The sequence below is a fragment of the Hypanus sabinus genome, chromosome 7, assembly GCF_030144855.1.
Source record: "Hypanus sabinus isolate sHypSab1 chromosome 7, sHypSab1.hap1, whole genome shotgun sequence".
Lineage (NCBI taxonomy): Eukaryota > Metazoa > Chordata > Chondrichthyes > Myliobatiformes > Dasyatidae > Hypanus > Hypanus sabinus.
Genome location: NC_082712.1, coordinates 50,113,961 through 50,136,880, shown reverse-complemented (window position 1 = coordinate 50,136,880; position 22,920 = coordinate 50,113,961). Strand labels below are relative to the sequence as shown.

The following is a 22,920-nucleotide window of genomic DNA, read 5'->3' as shown; positions in this document are numbered from 1 at the left end:
AGATTAGTTTACTTTTTCCAGCAATGAAGAGTGAAGTCCAAAACCCTGCAGGATGGAAAGAAGAATGGGTTGGATATGCAGAGAAAATGAAAGAGGAACTTGGGCAAAAGTTTTGGCCAGAAATCTTAATGAATTGGTTTATTACTATCACTGTACTGAGATACAGTGAAAAACATTGACTATGCACCATGATTACATTGATAATACAAAAGGAGAGCAATTACAGAATGCAGGATACAGCAAATCAGTTAGACAGTGCAGCAAAACAAGTAAAGTTCAATGGATATGAAGAGGTAGATTGCAAGATCAATAGTTTATTATATAATGGGTCGCTTCAAGTGCCTCATAGCAGCAAGACACAGGCCGTCCTTGAGCCTGGTGGTATGCATTCTCAAGTTCTGCAAATGTTTTCTGTGTTACCCTTCAAACTACCTGCTTTAAGTTTTTAGCATTGTCTGACATTTACTGCATCCACTGGGAAATCACTTATTTCAATTCTCCCATGACACAATTAAACATAAATGATTACTTAACTGAGCAGTGTCACCCAATGTGACTTTAAATCAACATACACCTGTGATTAGTAAGACACCTCTTAAAGCTATAACTTAAAACTGCTGCCAGAACTCGTTCAGAACCTGGTTTAATATCACTGGCATATATTGTGAAACTTGTTGTCTTGCGGCATCAGTATATTGCAATAAATAATAATAAAAATCGTAAATTACAATAAGAAGTGTATATTATGTAAGTGATGCAAAAAGAGAGAAGAGAAAAAAATACTGAGGTCGTGTTCATGGGTTCATTGGCCATTCAGAAATCTGATAGCAGAAGGGAAGGATCTATTCCTGAATCATTGAGTGTATGTCTTCAGGCTCCTGATGGTAGCAATGAGAAGTGGGTACGTACTTAGTGAAGGGGGTCCTTAATGAAGGATGCCGCATCGTTGAGGCATCACCTTTGTTTGCAGTGTGTTTCACCTCACATTAGAACACCATGGATCCTCAATAGACAGTAGGTGCAGGAGTAGGCCATTCGGCCCTGCTAGCCAGCACCGCCATTCACTGATCATACACAATCAGTACCCCGTTCCTGCCCTCTCCCCATATCCCTTGACCCTGCTATCTATAAGAGCTCTATCTAACTCTCTCTTGAATGCATCCAGAGACTTGGCCTCCACTGCCTTCTGGGGCAGAGCATTCCACATATCCACCACTCTCTGGGTGAAAAAGTTTTTCCGCATCTCTGTTCTAAATGGCCTACCCCTTATTCTTAAACTGTGGCCTCTAGTTCTGGCTCAGCGGGAACATGCTTCCTGCCTCCAACATGTCCAATTCCTTAATAATCTTATATGTTTCAATCAGATCCCCTCTCATCCTTCTAAATTCCAGTGTATACAAGCCCAGTCGCTCCAATCTTTCAACATATGACAGTCCCGTCATTCTGGGAATTAACCTTGTGAACCTACGCTGCACTCCCTCAATAGCAAGAATGTCCTTCCTCAAATTTGGAGACCAAAACTGCACACAATACTCCAGGTGGGATCTCACCAGGGCCCTGTACAGCTGAAGAAGGACCTCTTTAATCCTATACTCAATTCCGCTTGTTATAAAGGCCAGCATGCCATTAGCTTTCTTCACTGCCTGCTGTACCTGCATGCTTGCTTTCATTGACTGATGTACAAGAACACCTAGATCTTGTTGTACTTCCCCTTTTCCTAACTTGACTCCATTTAGGTAGTAATCTGCCTTCCCGTTCTTGCCACCAAAGTGGATAACCTCACATTTATCCACATTAAACTGCATCAGCCATACATTTTCCCACTCACCCAACCTGTCCAAGTCACCCTGCATTCTCATAACATCCTCCTGACGTTTCACACTGCCACCCAGCTTTGTGTCATCATCAATTTTGCTAATGTTAGTTTTAATCCCTTCATCTAAATCATTAATGTATATTGTAAAATAAGATAATGAAGAACTGCAATTGTATTAACAATTGTCTTTGTGTTTTACAGGAGAAGTGTCATCAGTATTGGCCTGCAGAGCGATCAGCGAGGTATCAATATTTTGTAGTTGACCCCATGGCAGAATACAACATGCCTCAGTACATTCTCAGAGAGTTCAAGGTCACAGATGCAAGAGTAAGTCTTTTTCCTTTTTCACCTTTGAGTGAGCTTTAACACTCCGTTTATGTATGAACCTGATAAAAGACAAAAAGCTTCAGCTGCCTGGGAACCCACTGAATGTTCAACTTTATTACAGTTTTGTATTGTTGTCAATGTGAGTTTCAGTAAGTGATCATCTTCACAGACTGAATGGTAAAGTTGGAAGAGGCAAAGTCACCGTCCCAGTAATATTTACTGAATAGAATAATCTTCAACATAAACATGATGAACACAGAACATCTTACACAGGAAGATTAAGATTTGTGAAAATGCTTCCATGCTTTCAGATTAAAGCTATTATGTAACTTACAGCTCAGAATTCAAACATAGCTTATGTTATAAAGAGATGGTAGCTTGAAATTCATTGTAGTGCCTGGATTTTGGCCAGTGAGAAACCTACTTTATGTGGAAAGTGTTCATGAAATGCTTTTGTTGTTTTGGACAGTCTCTAATGCATAATGTTATCCTCAATCAGTGACTTCCACATGCATGAACTGTCTTAGTAAGACCAACATCAAGTACACTCAAGTGCTTTGCAATGACCTTGTCCTTTTCTCAAGAGACAGTAAGTCACAGTTAAAAATGTATTATCTGAATGGACCATATGCTTAAAGCCTTTGTTGTTCGAAAGGGTCAGCAAACACCAAAAAGGTTAATTGGGGAATTATTTCAAGTTGAGCTCACAACTCAGAACATGGAACAGTAAAAGACAGTACAAGCCCTTCTGCCTACCATGTGTATGCCAACCATGATTTCAATCTAACTAATCCCATCACATGCACATGGTCTCAATCCCTCTATTCCCTTGCTGTTCATTTATCCTTAGCACATTCCAGATACTCTGTGAATATAAAAAAAAGGCCACATAGATCTCTTTCAAACTGTTTCCCTCTCATTTTAAGCCTAGGGTCTCTAGCATTTGATGTTTCTACCCTGGGACAAACAGTCTACCTACCCTATCTATATCTCTACTTCTCTCATAATTCTGTATAATTCCATACAGTCTCAAGCCACCAAAACTTGAACAAAAACAATCCAAGTTTGTCCAGCTCATTATAGCTGGTACTCTCCAATCTATGGCTGATTAATGATGTTAGGAGTGGCAAGCCAGGGTCAGGAGTGAGCAAGCATTTTCCTCTATTGCTGATTCGTAATAGAAGCCTTGTGCTTCCTACACAACCATAAACATAAGCCAATAGGGCAAATATGAGAAGAAATGTTGCACCTGCCCATTCACCTCCTTCCTCATCTCCCTTCCGTCCATTCAAAGCCCAAACCAGTCCTTATGGGTGAGGCAACATTCCAGCTGCAAACCTGTTGGGGTCAGCCCATGGCCTCCTCTTCTGCCATGATGAGACCACACTCAGGGTGGAGGAGCAGCACCTCATATTCTGTCAAGGTAGTCTCCAACCTGAACATTGATATTTTTTTCCTTCTGGTATTTTTTTTTAATTCTTTTCCACTTCTATTCCCCACTCTGGCCTCTTACCTCTTCTCCTCACTTGCCTGTCACCTCCCCCTGGTGTCCCTCCTTCTTCCCTTTTCTCCCATGGTCCACTCGCCTCTCCTATCGGATTCCTTTTTCTCCAGCTCTTTACCTTTCCCACCCACCTAGCTTCACCTATCACCATCTAGCTTGTTCTCTTCACCCACTCTTTTTATTCTGGCATCTTCCCCCTTCCTTTCCGGTCCTGATGAAGGATCTCAGCCCAAAGCGTCTACCTGATCTGCTGAGTTCCTCCAGCATTTTGTGTGTGTTGTTCTGGATTTCCAGCATTTGCAGAATCTCTTGTGTTACAAATGAGAGTGGCTTCACAGAAGAAAGATATGACGCCATGATTTCGGCTGGTAGAGCCTGTCCCCAAAAGAATCTGCAAGCACCCACTCTCCTAGGTCCAGCCCTTCAACGAGCAATGCAAATGGAGACTAAATTTTTCTAAGTTTGGGCGCCATGGTAGTGTAGCAGTTAACATGGTGCTGTTACAACTCAGTACGTCAGAGTTTGGAATTCAATTCCAACGCTACCCTCCTTGTGAATCCATAGGTTTCCTCCAGGTGCTCTGGTTTTCTTCCACATCCCAAAGATGTACCGGTTAGTAGGTTAACAGGTGATTGTAAGTTGCCCTGTGATTAGGCAAGGGTTGAATAGGTGCTGGGTGGTTTGTCTCAATGGGCCAGAACGGCCTGATGCAGGTTGCATAGTCAGTGAGTGCAGAGATTTGTCACAACCTGCTGTTGTAGCTTAAGCCATGAACAAGTTTAAAGAGGTATGAAATACAGTGCCCAGAAAGCCATTCATGGAGAAATCAATTGAAGGATTTAAATAATTAATGAAGTTTTATTGAGAATGGCATTTCGTGTTGCATCAGGCTACATCCACACTACGCCGGATAAATCCGTAACTGAAGCTTTTTCTCTTCGTTTTTACTCTCCTTCCACACTAAAACGGCATTTTCGTCTCCTGAAACCCGAGCTTTTCAAAAACGCTTTCCAGGGTGGATATTTTTGAAAACGCTGCTCGGGCAGATCAGTGTGGACGGAGTAACCGGAGAAATCTGAATATGCTGTCAGACGGCAGCGCGCTATTTCATTGTTTTCTTGAACGCAACCTAACAATTTCAGAACAGAGACAGCAACGAGACTGAAGCCAGAAGAGTTAGAAATGTACTCACCAAATACTTTTGACCCATAACTTACTGAATAAATAAGTATACTGTACTCACTTTGCCCTGTTTTCTGTCTTTGCTCGTATGAAGGTGGTTTACCTATTTATACAAGTATTTCTCTGACAACAGATGTGTAACACTATTGTAACACTGTATGGAAGTACAAGATAACACTGATGCACACATGTTTTATGCATATAACAAGGTGCTTTATTAATGCAACAGAGTCAGTTTTTCAATGTTTGTTGTCAGCCGGGTCAATCTGTCTGTGAACTCCCTGTCGGTTGCCGCCGTACACACCAGTATTTGTTTTTTTTAGTTTTAAGTTCTCCTGCGTGAGAGTCAACATCTGTCCGTCGTTTTAAGTATTTCTAGTCTGTAACTCAACAAACGTGCATTTCTACGGCGAGATTCAACACCAAACATGTCACATATTCGGTAGATGTGTCCTGTGCATACGCAGGAGGAGGAGATTTGCTGAAATCTCCGTTTCAGTGTAGATAGAGATATTTTCAAAAACGCATAGTGTGGACGCCTATCGTTTTTATGTGAAACTGGCATTTTCAAAATAATCCGGTCTAGTGTGGATGTAGCCTCAGTCCATTGCCAGAGCACAAACAGAACATCTTTGGCCACTTTGCACAATAATGGACTTTATTTTTGATCTAATTATGTACTTTTTCTTTATAGTTTTCTTTAATTTATGTTGTGAATGTTGTGTGCCTGATATTATGTGATGCTGTGCAAGTAAATTTTTCATTACATATGTGCATATATGTACTTGCATGTATGACAAAAAATCAACTTTGATGTTGACTTCCCAATTTTCTTTATCAAACCATCCTAACTAAACCATGCCACATAAGAAAATAGTAGGATAGGATTTGTTTTTTGATTACCTTGTCTACAGAGGAACTCGGGCCACAATTGTCAAGTCAGGTCAAGGAATTTATTATCATGTGGGCAAGTACCGTGAGGCATAAGCACAAGGTGCAGAGCTGTAGTCTGTCCTAAGCAAGTAAGAAAGCTTCAACAGCAGATGAATGGAAATAGGGCTGGATCACATTATAGAAGTGGAAATAAATATCTAATGTGACAGCCTAGTGTGACATTTCAAAGATTCAGGAGTTGCCGCCCAGGTTACAAAGAGTTGAGTTCAGCTTCTGACAATAGCCTGGGTGGTGTCAATGGCCTGGAAAAAGATAACGGGTAACATTGGGTTGGAGCAGGAAGAGCATTAGAGGTTATTGAAGTCTGGATAGGGTTAGACATATATAAATGGAACCAGGCAAATCTGTACCTCAGCATCAACCATATTGTGTGGGCCACTCTGTCAAGTGCTGCAGCCAGGTTGAGAAGAACAGGGAGGGATAAATGATGCTACAGAGGTGGGGATGGGGGTCTGACTGGAGGCTTTCATGAATAGAAACATGCATCCAAACTTGACGAGGCTGCAGCTTCATCAAGGACCGGAGAGGTGAAGGAATTCGGAACAGGTCAATAGTTTGTTTATAAAGACAATGTTCTCAGCACGTGGCTTTTGAGGAGAAGGTTAATAACAGTTGATTTGAAGCAGAATGGAACAATTCCCAAGAAATAAAGATGCTCCAAATTTACTTTGCAGATAAAGGGCAAAAAAAATTGAATTCAAAGGCTGCCTGACATCCTATACATTATTTAACAAACTAGCTAGCTTCTCTGATATTTTGAACAAGTTACAATTAGAGGGATTGTGCATTAGGTATTAAAGGTAGGCCAGTTAAACAAATATCATAGAAGCTGTAATGAGAAACCTCAAATGAATTAGTGGTTTATTGTCTTAGAAAGTTGTGAATAGACTAGAAGATTGAATTTGTTTGGATATTGATCACTGCTCCTGCATTAGTTAGACTCAACTGGATTTGGAAACAGGGTTTTATGTAACAAATGGCAGTAATAACTATAATAAACCGAAGTATATTGAAAAGCATGCAGGATTCTTTGTAGGTGTCTGGCTCATATGCAGATTTATCATCTTTATACCTTTAAAAGAAAAATATAAACCCATCCAAATACCATTCCCTCTGTAGGAGTGGTTAGATTCATCTCAGTAGTTTAAAAGGTTAGCACAACATTGAAAGTCAAAGGATGTCTACTATCCTATGCTTTGTTAATCACTATTATAGTTTCTACTTTAATTAGTCAACTCCATTGTCCCAAAAGACTGGTTTAGAAGGAATTGAATGAATTTTATGTTATCATTATCAGCTTAAAATATGTAAACATGTAGATTTAGTTTTTAAATATTAATTTCCTCCAGACATTCCTGATGAGATAAATATTGCAAATTGTTTTACAAATATGGTGCCCCAATATTTATCAGAATAGCACTTACGTTAAACTTTACTTTTGTTGTAGTTGCTTATTATCAAAACTGCAACATTATCTGTTTTCTCTTTCCAAAGTTCCAAGCAATTTTAAAAGAAATACAATACTGAACCAGTGTTTGAGAAGTTAAAAATAATAGTTATTGCAACACAAACACCTATGCCAGGATGCTGTTTATCGACTATAGCTCAGCATTTAACACCATTCCCACAATCCTGATTCAGAAGTTGCAGAACCTGGGCTTTTGTACCTCCCCCTGCAATTGGAACCTTGACTTCCTAACCAGAAGACCACAGTCTGTGCGTATTGAAGATAACATATCCTCCTCGCTGATGATCAACATTGGCGCACCTCAGGGGTATGTGCTTAGCCCACCGCTCTACTCTCTATACAGGTTTCCCCCACTATCCGAAAGTAGAGCCGTCCTATGAAACCTCTCATAAGCCGAAATGTCGTAAAGCACAGAAGCAATTACCATTAATTTATATGGGAAAACTTTTTGAGTGTTCCCAGGCCCAAAAAATAACCTACCAAATCATACCAAATAGCACATAAAACCTAGCATAACAGTAACATATAGTAAAAGCAGGAATGCTATGATAAATACACAGCCTATATAAAGTAGAAATAATGTATGTACAGTGTAGTTTCACTTACCAAAATCGGGAAGATTTAGCCAAAACCGATTTGTAGAAAAAGAATCGGCATGTACACATATGCTCACACACCTGCCCGTGCAAGGCTTCACAGTCATGGTAGTCTTTCTCAGGGTAAACACAAGTTTAAAGCAGGCACCTTTTTTCGTAAAAGTGAAAATTCTCTTCAGATTTCTTTTGGTTAGCAAAAACAGGTACTATTGTAAGTCTTTCATAAAAGCGAAGTGGCGTAAAGCGAACTTTAGTAAAGCAGGGGACACCTGTATACACATGACTGTGTGGATAGGTACAGCTCAAATACCATCTATAAATTTGCTGAAGATACAACCATTGTTGGTAGAATCTTAAGCGGTGACAAGAGTGCATACAGGAGTGAGATATGCCAACTAGTGGAGTGGTGCCGCAGCAACAACCTGGCACTCAACATCAGTAAGGCAAAAGAGCTGATTGTGGACTTCAGGAAGGGTAAGACGAAGGAACACATACCAATCCTCATAGAGGGATCAGAAGTGGAGAGAGTGAGCAGTTTCAAGTTCCTCGGTGTCAAGATCTCTGAGGATCTAACCTGGTCCCAACATATCGATGTAGTTATAAAGAAGGCAAGACAGTGACTAAACTTATTATGAGTGTGAAGAGATCTAGCTGTCAACAAATACACTCAAAATATGTTGTTGTACCATGGAGAGCATTCTGACAGGCTGCATCACTGTCTGGTATGGAAGGGCTACTGCACAGGACCGAAAGAAGCTGCAGAAGGTTGTATATCTAGTCAGCTCCATCTTGGGTACTAGACTATGAAGTACCCAGGACATCTTCAGGGAGCAATGTCTCAGGAAGGCAGTGTCCACTATTAAGGTCCTCCAGCACCCAAAGCATGCCATTTTCTAACTGTTACAGGAGGTACAGAAGCCTGAAGTTACAACCTGAGTGATTCAGGTACAACTTCTTCCCCTCTGCCATCTGATTTCTAAATTGACATTCAATCCTGGACACCACCTCACTTCTTTAATATACAATATTTATGTTTTTTACATGATTTTTATAATACAATCTATTCAGTATACGTATACTGCAATCAATTTGCTTATTATTTTTTTTTCTCTTCTATACTATGTATTGGATTGAACTGTTGCTGCTAAGTTAACAAATTTCATGTTACATGCCAGTGATAATAAACCTGATTCTGATTATTCTGAATTTAAAGAATGCATAATATCAAAAACAGCAGTGCACGATTTCAAATTGTCATATCAAGTTAATTGGTCTTTTAAGTTACTTGATCTTCCAGAGCATGAAGTTATACAAGTATTTCTGACTATTGTGTTGTCTGGAAATTTAGATTTCTTAAAAAAACAGAAAATGATGGTAATACTGTTTTCACTTTTGATCTCTATTTTGGTTTATATCCAACCATATTGTGTTTCTTTTCTATTGGATGAAACAGGATGGCCAGTCACGCACAGTAAGGCAATTCCAATTCACTGACTGGCCAGAACAAGGAGTGCCAAAGTCTGGAGAAGGGTTCATTGATTTCATTGGCCAAGTACACAAGACAAAAGAGCAGTTTGGTCAGGATGGACCCATCAGTGTTCACTGTAGGTGAGTAATCTTTTCAGTGCACCTTACCTTGATCAGCTGAACCAAGAATGCAGCTAAAGTTAAAGGGTAACGACCTTTCTGTCCAATCACATAGTATGTAATTATGCACTGTAAAGTTAGCTTGGTGTCATGCAACACAAATCATAAAATGTCCTGAAAGTTTGCTGCACCTTGTATCTTTTGAATATAAATATTAAGGAATCTTTCCTGGACATGGGATGTCATGGGTTCAAAAATTCCTTAAGGAGTTAAATGTGGTATCTCATGATCTATGAGCTCTGGAAAGCAATGTTTATAGAGTCAGAAATACACAACAGCGCACAAACAGGCCTTTCAGCCCATTTAATCCATACCAAACCATTTAAACTACCTAATCCCACCAACCTGCACCCAGAGCATAGAACTCCATATACCCCTCCCATCCATGTAACTATCCAAACTTCTTTTAAACATTGAAATTGAACTCGTTCCATGCTCTCATAACCCTCTGTGTAAAGAAGTTTCCCCTCATGTTCCCCTTCAACTTTTCACTTTTCACCCATAACATATGACTCTAGTTGTAAGTCCCATCCGACCTCGGTGGGGAAAAACGCCTGTTTGCATTTACCCTATCTAAGCCACTCGTAATTTTGTATATGCCTATCAGATCTCTGCTCAATCTTCTACTTTCGAGGGAATGAATTTCTAACCTATTAAATCTCTCCTTATAATTCAGGTCCTCCAGTCCAGCAACATCTTTGTAAAGTTTCTCCGTATTCTTTCAATCTTATTTACATCCTTCCTGTAGGAAGGTGACCAAAACTGCACACAATCTCCAAATTAGGCCTCACCAGTGTCTTGTACAACTTCAACATAACATCCCAACTCCAGTACTGAGTACTCTGATCTATGAAGGCCAATGTAACAAAAGCCTTCATTACAACCCTATCTACCTATGATGCCACCTTCAATGAATTAACATAGAAAATAGGTGCAGGAGTAGGCCATTCAGCCCTTTGAGCCTGCACCGCCATTCAGTATGATCATGGTTGATCATCCAACTCTGAACCCTGTACCTGCTTTCTCTCCATACCCCCGATCCTTTTAGCCACAAGGGCCATATCTAGCTCCCTCTTAAATATAGCCAATGAACTGGCCTCAACTGTTTCCTGTGGCAGAGAATTCCACAGATTCACCACTCTCTGTGTGAAGAAGTTTTTCCTCATCTCAGTCCTTAAAGGCTTCCCCTTTATCCTTAAACTGTGACCACTCGTTCTGGACTTCCCCAATATCGGAAACAATCTCCCTGCATCTAGCCTGTCCAACCCCTTTAGAATTTTATACGTTTCAATAAGGTGCCTCCTCAATCTTCTAAATTCCAGCGAGTATAAGCCTAGTCAATCCAGTCTTTCTTCCTATGAAAGTCCTACTATCCCAGGAATCAACCTTCTTTGTACTCCCTCTATGGCAAGAATGTCTTTCCTCAGATTAGGGGACCAAAACTGCGCAACAGTACTCTAGGTGTGGTCTCACCAAGGCCTTGTACAACTGCAATAGAACCTCCCTGCTCCTGTACTTGAATCCTCTTACTATGAATGCCAACATACCATTTGCCTTTTTCACCACCTGCTGTACCTGCATGCTCACTTTCAATGACTGGTGTACAATGACACCCAGGTCTCGTTTATGGACCTGTATTCCCAGATCCCTTTGTTCTACTGCACTCCTCAGTGCCCTACCATTCACTGTGTAAGACCTACCCTGGTTTATCTTCCCGAAGTGCAACACCTCAGCTGTCTGCAATAAATTTCATCTGCCATTTTTCGGTCCATTTTTCCAGCTGGTCTGGATCCTGCTGCAAGCTTTGATGGTCTTCCTCACTGCCCACAACATCCACAATCTTGGTGTTATCTGTAAATTTGCTGATCCAGTTAACCATATTGTCATCCAGATCATTGATATAGATGACGAGCAACAACAGACCCAGCACTGACCCCTGCAGCACCTCACTAGTCAGGACCTCCAGTCAGAGAGGCAACCATCTATTATCGCTCTCTGGCTTCTCCCTCAAGGCCAATATCTAATCCAATTTCTACCTCATCTTGAATGCCAAGTGACTGAATGTTCTTGACCAACCTCACACGTGGGACCTTGTTAAATCCCTCACTAAAGTCCATGTAGACAACATCCACTGCCTTGCCTTCATCAGCTTTCTTGGTATATTCCTCGAAAACTCTATAAGACTGGTTTGACCTACCATGCATAAAGCCATGCTAACTATCCTTAATCATTCCCCGTCTATCCAAATACTCACATATACAGTGCCTTAGAATCCCATCCAATAAGTTTTCCACTACTAATGTCAGGCTCACCAGCCGATAATTTCTTGGTTTATTCCTAGAGCCTTTCTTAAACAATGGAAAAACATTGGCTATCCTCCAATCCTCAGGTACCTCATCTGCCGCTGATGATTTAAATGTCTCTGTAATTTCTACATTTGCCTCCCACAGTGCCCAAGGGAATACCTTGTAAGGCACTAGGGATTTGTCCACCCTCCTCCTCTGTAATCTGTATAGGTCCATGACCTCACTGCTGCTTTGCCTCACTTCTATAGACTCTGTGTCTGTCACCCGAGTAAATGCAGATGCAAAAAACCCATTTAAGATCTTCCCCATCTCTTTTGACTCCATGCGTTGATTACCATTCTGATCTAACAAAGGTCCAAATTTGTCTCTTGCAATCCTTTTGCTTTTAACATATCTGTAGAACTCCTTAGAATTCACTTTCACCTTGTCTGCTAGAGCAACCTCAGGCGGCCTTTTAGACGTCAGGATATCTTCCTCCTCAAGTACCTCATTTGTTCCTACCTGCCTGCACTTATGCATCTCCTCTTTTTTTAACCAGGGCCTCAATATCTCTCAAAAGCCAAGGTTCCCTAAAACTGTTATCCTTGTCTTTTATTCTGACAAGCTTTGTACTCTCAAAATTTCACTTTGAAGGCCTCCCACATACCAAGAACATGTTTGCCAGAAAGCAGCCTGTCCCAATCCACAGATGCCAGATCCTTTCTAACACCATCAAAGTTGGCCTTACTCCAATTTAGAATCTCTACCTGAGGACCAGACTTATCCTTTACCATATTCACCCTGAAATTAATGGCATTATCATCACAAGACACCAGGTATTCCCCTAATCAAGCTTCTTTGTCAATCTGGTCCTTTTACATTATGGGAGTCCCAGTCAGTATGTGGAAAGTTAAAATCACCTACTATCACAGTCACGTTTCTTGCAACAGTCTGTGATCTCTCTACAAATTTGTTCCTCTAAATCCTGTGGAATGTTGGGTAGTCTATAATGTAGCCCATTAACATGGTTAAAACATACTTATTCCTCAGTTCCATCTGTAAATTTTTATTAGATGAGTTCTCCAGTCTGTCCTAAATGAGCACTGCTGTGACATTTTCCCTGAGTAGTAACACCACCCATCCCCTTTTGATCCCTCCTGCAATCAGGTTTCACTAATAGCTGCAATATCATAATTCCACGTGTTAATCCATGCACTGAGCTCATCTTCCTTTCCCACAATACTTCTTGCATTCAAATAGACGCATCCCAGAATATTAGTACCCCTCCAGTGTAGGTGCAAACCATTTTTTCTGTACAGGTCCTACCTTCCTTGTAAGACAGCTCAATGATCCAAAAATTTGAAGCTCTGCCTTTTACACCAATTCCTTAGCCATGTGTTAAACTATATGATCTTCCTATTTCTGGCCTTATTAGCACATGGCATGGGTTGCAATCCAGAGATCACATCCCTGGAGGTCCTGTCCTTTAACATAGCACCAAACTCTCTGAACTCATTTTGCAGATCCCCGTCCCTCTTCCTACCTATGTCTTCAGTACCTATATGTACCACGACCTCTGGCTGTTTACCCTCCCACTTAAAGAATCCTGAGGACATAATCTGAGATATCCCAATCCCTGGCACTTGGGAGGCAACATACCATCTGGGAACCTTGTGCTCATCTACAAAACCTCCCTTCTGTTTCCCCAGCTATGAATCCCCAATCACCATATCTCCCCACTTCTTCCCATTTTCCTTTTGAGCTACGGAGCCAGACTTAGTACCAAAAACCCAAATGCTCTGATTTTCCTCTGCTAGATCATTCACTCCAAAGTTGTATTCGCTTTGTTGATATGGATGGCCACAGGGGTACTCTGCACTGGCTGCCTAACCCCTTTCACCCTCCTGACTGTAACCCAGTTCCTAGGGTGTAACTTCCTCTCTATATGTCCGGCCTATCACCATTCAGCCTATAGAATGATCTGGAGTTCATCCAGTTCCAGCTCCAATTCCTTTAAGCAGATTGTTAGAAGCTGCGGCTGGATGCACTTGCAAGTGAAGTCATCAGGGATACTGGAAGTCTCCCTGCCTTCCCACATCTCTCAAGAGGAGCATTCAACTATCCTGCCTGGTATTCCTAATGCTCTATTATGAAGAGGAAACAAAAAATAAACTGGAAAAAAATCTACCTGAAGCCTCAAATCCCCACTCTAACAGTGTTCACTCCAACAATAGCCACTCCACTTGCCCCCTGCCTTATTTTTATTTGCCCTTGCTAATGAATCCTGCTCTCTGATTGGCCATTGTTCAAACACCAAAACTCCCTTGAAACGTTGTTTTTTAATGCACATTTGCTGGTCGCTATGACCCACCTCTTCTCCCGCTCCTGATCTTTAATTGGCCGCTGTTCAAACAACCGTTATACCAATGGAACCTTTACCATTGCAACTCAAAGACTTTCAATCCACAATGGGTTCTTTGAAATTCTGAACAGATAGTAGAGAATCTTCTGTTCTGGTAAAAAATATTATTTCATCAATTTGGAATAAAGAAGCCAGAATCCAGTTGGTGGAGAGAGGGGTGTGATGTTGCTAGAACACAAGAAAATAGGGGCAGTAATAGACAATCAGTAATAGACACTCAAACCTGCTCCATCATTCAGTACAATCACAGGCAAACTCTACCACCCTCAACTACAGTTCCCTATAACCCCACGATCTCTTAATTTGCAGATATATTAAATATATCTTATGATCTGGCCTTCACCCACACTTGGGGCAAGGAATTGCAGAGATTCATTTCTCTCTGAGCAAGGAAATGTCCGTGTACTGCAGTTCATCATGGGTAAAGCCCTCCCTACCATTGAGCACATGTAGACAAAATGTTGTCACAGGAAAGTAACATCCATCATAAGGGATCCCTACTACCCAGGCCTCACTGCTGCCATCAGGAAGAAAGTACAGGAGCCTCGGGACTCACACCACCAGATTCAGGAAGAGTTATTACCCCTCAACCATCAGGCTCTTGAACCAATGGGAATAACTTCACTCAACTTCATTTGCCCTATCACCAAACTGTTCCCATAACCTATGAACTCACTTTCAAGGGCTCTTCATCTTGTGATCTTGATATTTATTGTTTGTTTATTCTCACAGTTTGCTGTCTTTTGCACAATGGTAACTAATCCTCCTTTTTAGTATTTAGTAAATGATATAGTCTGGTTTAGACCCTTCTGGCCCTTCGCACTATGCCGGCATTGCAACCTCACAATCTCGATTAACCCTAATCTAATCACGGGACAATTCACAATGACCATTTAACCTACCAAGTATATCTTTTGACTGTGGCGAAACCAGAGCACCCGGGGATACCCCACACATTCCACGTTGCACTAGGCATGGTACCCACAAATTCTTAAACTACAACTTATTTGAAATAAAAGCCCAAGATGCAATTTGCCTTCTTAACTAGTTGTTGGACGTACCTGCTAACCTTTTGTAATTCATGTACTTGAACACCTTGATCCCTCTGAACTTCAGTCATTTTCAGTCTCCACTTAGATAATGACCTTTTGATTCCACTTTCTGAAATGCTTAATCCACATTAAACTCTCTTTTGCCAAGTTTGCATCCAATCTCTCAACCTGTCTCTATTCCATTACAGGATCACAATGTTCTTATCAAAACATGGCTTTTCACCCATCTTTGTATCATCAGCAAATCTGGAAACTTTGCATTTTGCCCCCTCCTTCAGGTCATTAATCACACTGACAACTTTATTATTTATTTATCAACACACTGTGTGGAATGGGCCCTTCCCGGCCTTTCAAGCCACACAGCCCAGCAATCCCCTGACTTTAATCCTGGGCTAATCACAGGACAAATTACAATTACCTCATTTTTTAAAAACAATTCAAATCAAGACTTTATGCATTTATTCCCAAAGCAAAATTTTGCTGCAGCTGGAAATCTGAAATAAAAGCAAAAAATGTTGAAAGCCCACACTAGGCAGCATCTATGGTGAGAGAAATAGACATGATGTGTTTGGTCCATGAAAGGCTTTTGACGTGAAATATTTCTCTCCCCACTGATTGTTGAGTATTTCCAGAATTTATAAATATATTTTTGTATGGGAATTATTTAGTTGAACTGCAGTTCATCAGTGCTTTAAAATATTGTTTCAATTTTTGGAAGATATTTATTGCAACCTTTGAAATATTTGGGTCGCTGGAAGGGAGCTCAGTGCATTGGTATTTAGTTGGCATGTTCTGAGGACTAAATGCCCAACTTGCATATCAGGGTATTTAGGAAACTTTACTGATCCTGACTGGAAATTCGCTGCAGGCTGCTTCCGAGGGTTGTAAGGGCACTGTGGATAGTCCATCATCAGAGCCACTTCAGTTCCTTACAATCATGACAGCGACTGAGACTGAGAAGAATATCAGGATATTGTCACCAAGTTCCCATTGCATGAAGCAGATTAAAAATTACTCCCTATGTTCTGTTTTTCTTTATCTTCTGTGAGCGCAAAAAACAAACATCTACCTCAAATTGACTTAATTAAATTAAGTGGAAAGCTCTGTTCCTTCACCATCGTCTGATGACATCCTTTTTCTCAGTATCTCCCTATCTCCCTTCAAACAGAATTTCTGCATCTCCCATCTGTAAAGCTCTCTCATTTCATGTTTCATTCTGTAGACTTCAAATTCCTCTCAAATGTACTTTTTGAGATCTCTGAGGTTTCAAAATTATTCCCCATCATCTCCCAATTGTATTTGCTCCTGTTCCCGTTTCTACTTTTAGCAGCTTGTCTCTCCATCTTTCATCCCAACAGAACCCTCCTCATCATAAACACAAAGGGCATTAGCTCTTTACATTCACCTCAACAGAAACAATTGACAGATTTGGTAAATTAATAACTGGGCAGATTATTTTCCTCATATTATCTTTATCCTATTAAATTACCTTTTTAAATACATCATTCTGTCATTGATGGAATACGTGGGTTAAGAATAAAAGCATGAAGGTTAAAAGAGAAGGTGTGAAACGATGAGTTTATTGTCATTCCACACACATGTACTCTGCTAAACAAGGCAATGCTCCTCTCGACCATGGTGCACGATATAGTACATATAACTCACACACATAACACATGAAGTAATAATACCACAAATAAATTAACAAATGATAAGGTACATATACAATACATTATAAAAAGTAAACAGTTTAACAGTACTGGTGCTTCATACATGATGAGAACTGGGTGGTGGCAGGGAGTTCAGACATCTTACACTGGAAGAAGAAGCTGTTTCCCATTCTAACAGTTCTTGTCCTAATTCTTTGGTAACTGTTGCCTGATGGTAGGGGATCAAATGTATTGATGGACAAATGGGAGGGATTATTGACAATGCTAAGGGCCCTGCTCTTTTATATAGTCAGTGGAAAAGGCACCCCTCAGCAGTTCTCATGAGCCTTTGTCGGATTGACTTGCAGTCAGATACCTTGCAATTCCTATACCAGATGTTGATGCACTCTCCACTGTGCTCCTGTAAAAATTGGTTTAAATAGGAGGAGAGAAGCTTCAGGAAGTGGAGATGCTGTTGTGATTTCTCTACCTAAAGCTGGTGTTGAGGGACCAGGTGAGATCACCCATTATGCGAACTCCCCGAAACTTGGCGCTCCTAGCTTTCTCCATGGAGGAGCCATGTATGTGCAGGAAGGAGTGGCCAGGCTGCACCTTCCTAAAGTCCACCGTCGTCTCTTTGGTCTTGTCCACATTGAGACTCAAGTTGTTGTGCAAACACCATTTACCTCCTCTCTGTACGCCATCTCATCGTCATCATTGCTAATGAGGTCAGTGTTGTGTCATCAGTGAACCTGATGAATTGGTTTGAACTGGACCTGGCAGTGCAGTCACGTGTTAGCAGTGTGAACAGCAGCGGGCTGAACATGCTGCCCTCGGGAGTACTGGTGTTCAGCGTGATAGAGCTAGAAATGTTTCTGTCAACACAGACTGACTGCAGCCTTTCTGTCAGGAAGTCCAGGATCCAGTTGCAAGGAGAGGTGTTGAGACCCAATGAGGACAGTTTACATATCAGCTTCTGGGGGATGATCATAGATGATCATATTGAAGAATGAGACAAAGTCAATAAACAGCATACTGGCATATGAGACACCATTTTCCAGGACAGAGTTGAGTGCAAATGCTACGGCATCATCAGTGGACCAATTTAGACCATAGTATGAAGGGGCAGAATTAGGCCATTTGGCCCATTGGATCTGCTCCGCTGTTTCATCATGGCTGATCCATTTTTGCTCTCAGCCGCAATCTCCTGCCTTCTCCCCATACCCCTTCATGCCCTGACTACTCAGGCAAGCAGAAAAGGGTCCAATGTAGCAGTAAGAAGGGATTGAACGTAATCCATAACCAGCTACTCAAAACACTTAATTGTTTTTTAGGTCAGTGGTACTTGATGGTAGTTGTTGAGGCAGGTCACTGTCACCCTCTTGGGCACCAGGATGATGGCGACCACCTTGAAGCCTGAGGGTGATCCAGAGAGATGTTGAATATGCCTTAGAACCTCAGTTAACTGAGCTACGCAGTCCCTCAGCACCTAAGCAGTTATGTTATCAGGCCCCCACTTTATGCGGATTGACCTTGGCTAGGGTCTTCCTCACATCAGCTGCAGAGTGCCTGCTCTTTGGACAGAATGGGGAATCATCCTTGCCGGCGCATCATTCCGTGCATCAATGAGCATAAAAGATCTTCAGGAAGAGGTGCATCACTGTCATTGCAGTGCAGAGTGCACTTACAGTCCATTATGGTCTGAATGCCCTGCCACATACTCCCTGTGGTTCCAGAGTCACAAAAATGGCTGTATATTCTAAGTGAATAATCCCGTTTTCCCTTTCTGATGGCACAGAGAAAACACAACTCTGGCTGGTCAGAGACCCATCTTATTCCCTGGTATGAGGGCAGTATCTCCATCTCTCTGCCATGCTCAGGCCTCTGCTGTCAGCCATGGCTTCTGATTTGCCCTCACATGGGTGTGAGGTGTGTTTAATAACAGGGACATCCTCAGTGCACATCTCTACATTGTCAGTCACAGATTTTGCTTATTTATCAATGTTAATGTGATGGTCATAGGCAGCCTCCTTGCTGGGCATGCCCCGGTCCATGTTTTCAAAACCATCCCACAAAGCTGAGGTTGTTCCTTATAGCCAGGTCTTTATCTCCTTTTGAATTGATTTGACAAGTTTAATAAGTGGCCAGTATACAGGAATTAGCATAGCAGATAAGTGGTCAGAGTATCCAAGCTGAGGGAGCAGCTTTTTATGCATCAGGAATGTTGGTATAAATCAGGTCTAATGTGTCCTCAGCTCTGGGAGCAAGTCAACATGCTGATAGAATATAGGCAGGACTTTTCTTAAGTTATGCTTGAAATCTCCAGCTAATGAAGCAGCTCCAGCTCCTGAAGCAGCTATCCAGATAGGGTGTTTCATCTCCTTTGGGCCATAAAGAACCTTTGGGATGCATGGTTTGTTGATGGTGCCGTAGAGCTTACACAGCTCTTCCCCAGCATTGGCACAGTGGGGAATGTATCCAGGCACAATCACAATAGCAGTGAACTCCCTCTGTAAAATAGAAGGGCGTGCACGTCACCATTATGAACTCTACCATAGGCGAACAGTGGGTTTTCACTACCAATGCATTCAGTCTCCAGTTCTTATCAATGTAGATACATACACCTCCGCCGTGGATCTGCCCGAGATCACAGCAATTCTGTCATCCAAAAGGAGATGAAACCCTCTAGCAGTATGGCTGCTTCAGGGGTTGTATCCTTGATCCATGTTTCCATCAGGAAGAGCATACAGCTGTCCTTCATCTCACACTGATTCCATCTCAGAGACAGGGAATCTGGCAATTGAACATTTGAAAGCAGAATTGATGGAAGAGCTGGCCTGAAGGGGTTTGCCTTTAGTCTTGCACGAATTCCAGTCCACTTCCTGTGTTTCTGTTTCCTTCTGCACTGCTGCCAACTGCGTCTCCCTGGGTGGCTGTTGCAGACGATGACAAGGTGGACAATAAGCACATGCTGAGCTCACCCACAGTCCAACAACTCACTAATTAGGTAGACTTGCAGTACTCAGTGTTATTGATATCTAGCAGCGTCTTACAAACATAAGAAAGATGTAAAGGACGAACAGCTACTCAATAGGTTGGAGCCGGGGTGGCCACTGCATCTGGACGCACCGCCATTTTGAGTGAAGAAACAACTATTAGATTGTAAACACAAGGAAATCTGCAGATGCTGGAAATTCAAACAACACACACAAGATGCTGGTGGGACACAGCAGGCCAGGCAGCATCTATAAGGAGAAGCACAGTCAAAGTTTTGGGCCGAGACCCTTCATCAGGACTAACTGAAAGGAAAGATAGTAAGAGATTTGAAAGTAGTGGGGGGAGGGGGAAATGCCAAACGACAGGAGAAGACCGGAGGGCGTGGGATGAAGCTAAGAGCTGGAAAGGTGATTGGTGAAAGTGATACAGAGCTGGAGAGGGGAAAGGATCATGGGACGAGGGGCCTCGGGAGAAAGAAAGGTGGGGGAAACACCAGAGGGAGATGGAGAACAGGCAAACAACGAAATATGTCGGATTCGGTAAGAAGGGGAGGAGGGGCATTAACGGAAGTTAGAGAAGTCAATGTTCATGCCATCAGGTTGGAGGCTACCCAGCTGGTATATAAGGTGTTGTTCCTCCAACCTGAGTTTGGATTCATTTTGACATTAGAGGAGGCCATGGATAGACATATGGGAATGGGATGTGGAATTAAAATGTGTGGCCACTGGGAGATCCTGCTTTCTCTGGCGGACAGAGCATAGGTGTTCAGCGAAACGGTCTCCCAGTCTGCGTCGGGTCTCACCAATATATAAAAGGCCACACTGGGGGCACCGGTCGCAGTACACCACACCAGCCGACTCACAGGTGAAGTGTCGCCTCACCTGGAAGGACTGTCTGGGGCCCTGAATGGTGCTGAGGAAGTAAGTGTAAGGGCAGGTGTAGCACTTGTTCTGCTTACAAGGATAAGTGCCAGGAGGGAGATCGGTGGGAAGGGATGGGGGGGACGAGTGGACAAGGGAGTTGCGTAGGGAGCGATCCCTGCGGAAAGCAGAAAGAGCGGGGGAGGGAAAGATCTGCTTGGTAGTGGGATCCCATTGGAGGTGGTGGAAGTTACGGAGAATTATATGTTGGACCTGGAGGCTGGTGGGGTGGTAGGTGAGGACAAGAAGAACCCTATCCCGAGTGGGGTGGCAGGCGGATGGGGTGAGGGCAGATGTGCGGGAAATGGGAGAGATGCGTTTGAGAGCAGAGTTGATGGTGGAAGAAGGGAAGCCCCTTTGTTTAAAAAAGGAAGACATCTCCTTCGTCCTGGAATGAAAAGCCTCATCCTGAGAGCAGATGCGGCGGAGACGGAGGAATTGTGAGAAGGGGATAGCATTTTTGCAAGAGACAGGGTGGGAAAAGGAAGAGGACCCCCTCCAGTCTTCTATCATTTTGCATTCCCCCCCCCCCCCCCACTTTCAAATCTCTTACTATCTTTCCTTTCAGTTAGTCCTGACGAAGGGTCTCAGCCCGAAACATGGACAGTGCTTCTCCTATAGATGCTGCCTGGCCTGCTGTGTTCCACCAGTATTTTGTGTGAACTGTTAGGTTGTGTCTATTAGATTGAGAAGGGCATTTTATAAAATCAGAAGACTAAAAAGAGTATAGCATTATTTAACTCAAAACAAAATGCAGCTAACAAAGGCCACATTGGTATATATGCTTTCACAACATGGTTTATTTCTACAGGCTTCACAGCAATATTGAAGCCTTCAGTATGTGGAAAACCTCCCATTATCATTGCAGTACACTGAATAGATGCTTTTACATTATAGCAATTAAAAGTGAACACTGTCAAATAAATCAGTCATGTTTTTGAAAGCTGAACGCTCCACATGCTTTACAGATTCTTTACGATCTCTGGTGCTTAGAAAATCCTCACTGCCTATTGTGTTAATAGAGCATTCAAACATAGAGGGTCTGGTATTATATTTAATAATTGCTTAGTGTGTGAGAAGCTGTTACCAATGCAGCCTCTCAGACACTTGATTGTCATTTAATTAACTCTTCTTTGTCTTCACACAGCGCTGGCGTCGGCAGGACTGGTGTTTTTATAACACTTAGTATTGTACTGGAAAGAATGAGGTACGAGGGTGTTGTGGATATCTTTCAGACTGTCAAAATGCTTAGAACACAACGGCCAGCTATGGTGCAGACAGAGGTAAGCAAATTATTTTTTAAAATATTAACCTCTAATGTATTCTAATCTACATAAAGTAAATTGATTCTCTGTTTAATTGGCTTCCATTCTGAGTTAACAGCTAAAGCTTGATTGGTAACAATCCTTTATGATGGATCATTTGAAACAAAAAGTTTTTATATACTAAGGCAAAGGATCAACAACTTATAGATTAGCTGTGGCAGGCTCTGAGGACAATCTTGTTGCATTACATGGGACAACTGCTGGGTTATTGGCTATCAATGTGCAGGACTTGGATTTCCAAGAGGCAGCCCTTACCATAAATAAGGTAAGTGGCCAGTAAGCTTGGTGAAAGTGACTAGCTTTCAACCATAGTGTATTCTGTCAACTGTACTTTGGGTTTTTGATGGTATCATTCATCCTGTGATGGTGGAAGCCAAAGCTACTTGTCAGGTCTCACACGAGAGCAGATGTCACATTGCAGAATGGAAAGGTGCAAGCTGATTGCCCTTTGTTGTTTTAAGGAATCTAGTTGGTGCCAATTGATTTGAATATGGGGTGACTTAAGGTACATTCCTTGCAAGTACATCCCGGTAACCAAATCAAGAGCACCCTTGACAGTAACAGAAATAGCATTCCAGTATGTTTAGTTGGAAAATAATTTGGTCAGTAATTAAGATGGAGAGGGCAGTAACACAAAAATATCTTAGTGGAAATTAGAGTGAAAAATGGATTGTACATTGAGTAAAAAATATTTCAGTTTGCAGAACCAGTTCCATTACCCGTCACTTCAGATGAATGGTGAGCAAAACCAAATCCTGATGTGATCCTTTCATATT

General features: G+C 41.9%; 1 protein-coding gene across 4 annotated transcripts in view; it reads left to right on the top strand.

Moving 5' to 3' along the window:
• The window catches only part of LOC132396773 (receptor-type tyrosine-protein phosphatase delta), a 635,525-nt gene that overhangs the window by 599,830 nt on the left and 12,775 nt on the right, over positions 1-22,920 (top strand). For all 4 annotated transcript variants that reach the window (XM_059974654.1, XM_059974652.1, XM_059974656.1 and 1 more), the window contains 3 exons: positions 2,018-2,143; positions 9,301-9,455; positions 21,967-22,102. In XM_059974654.1, the coding sequence (XP_059830637.1) occupies positions 2,018-2,143; positions 9,301-9,455; positions 21,967-22,102 (417 nt within the window). The remainder of the gene's footprint in view (positions 1-2,017; positions 2,144-9,300; positions 9,456-21,966; positions 22,103-22,920) is intronic.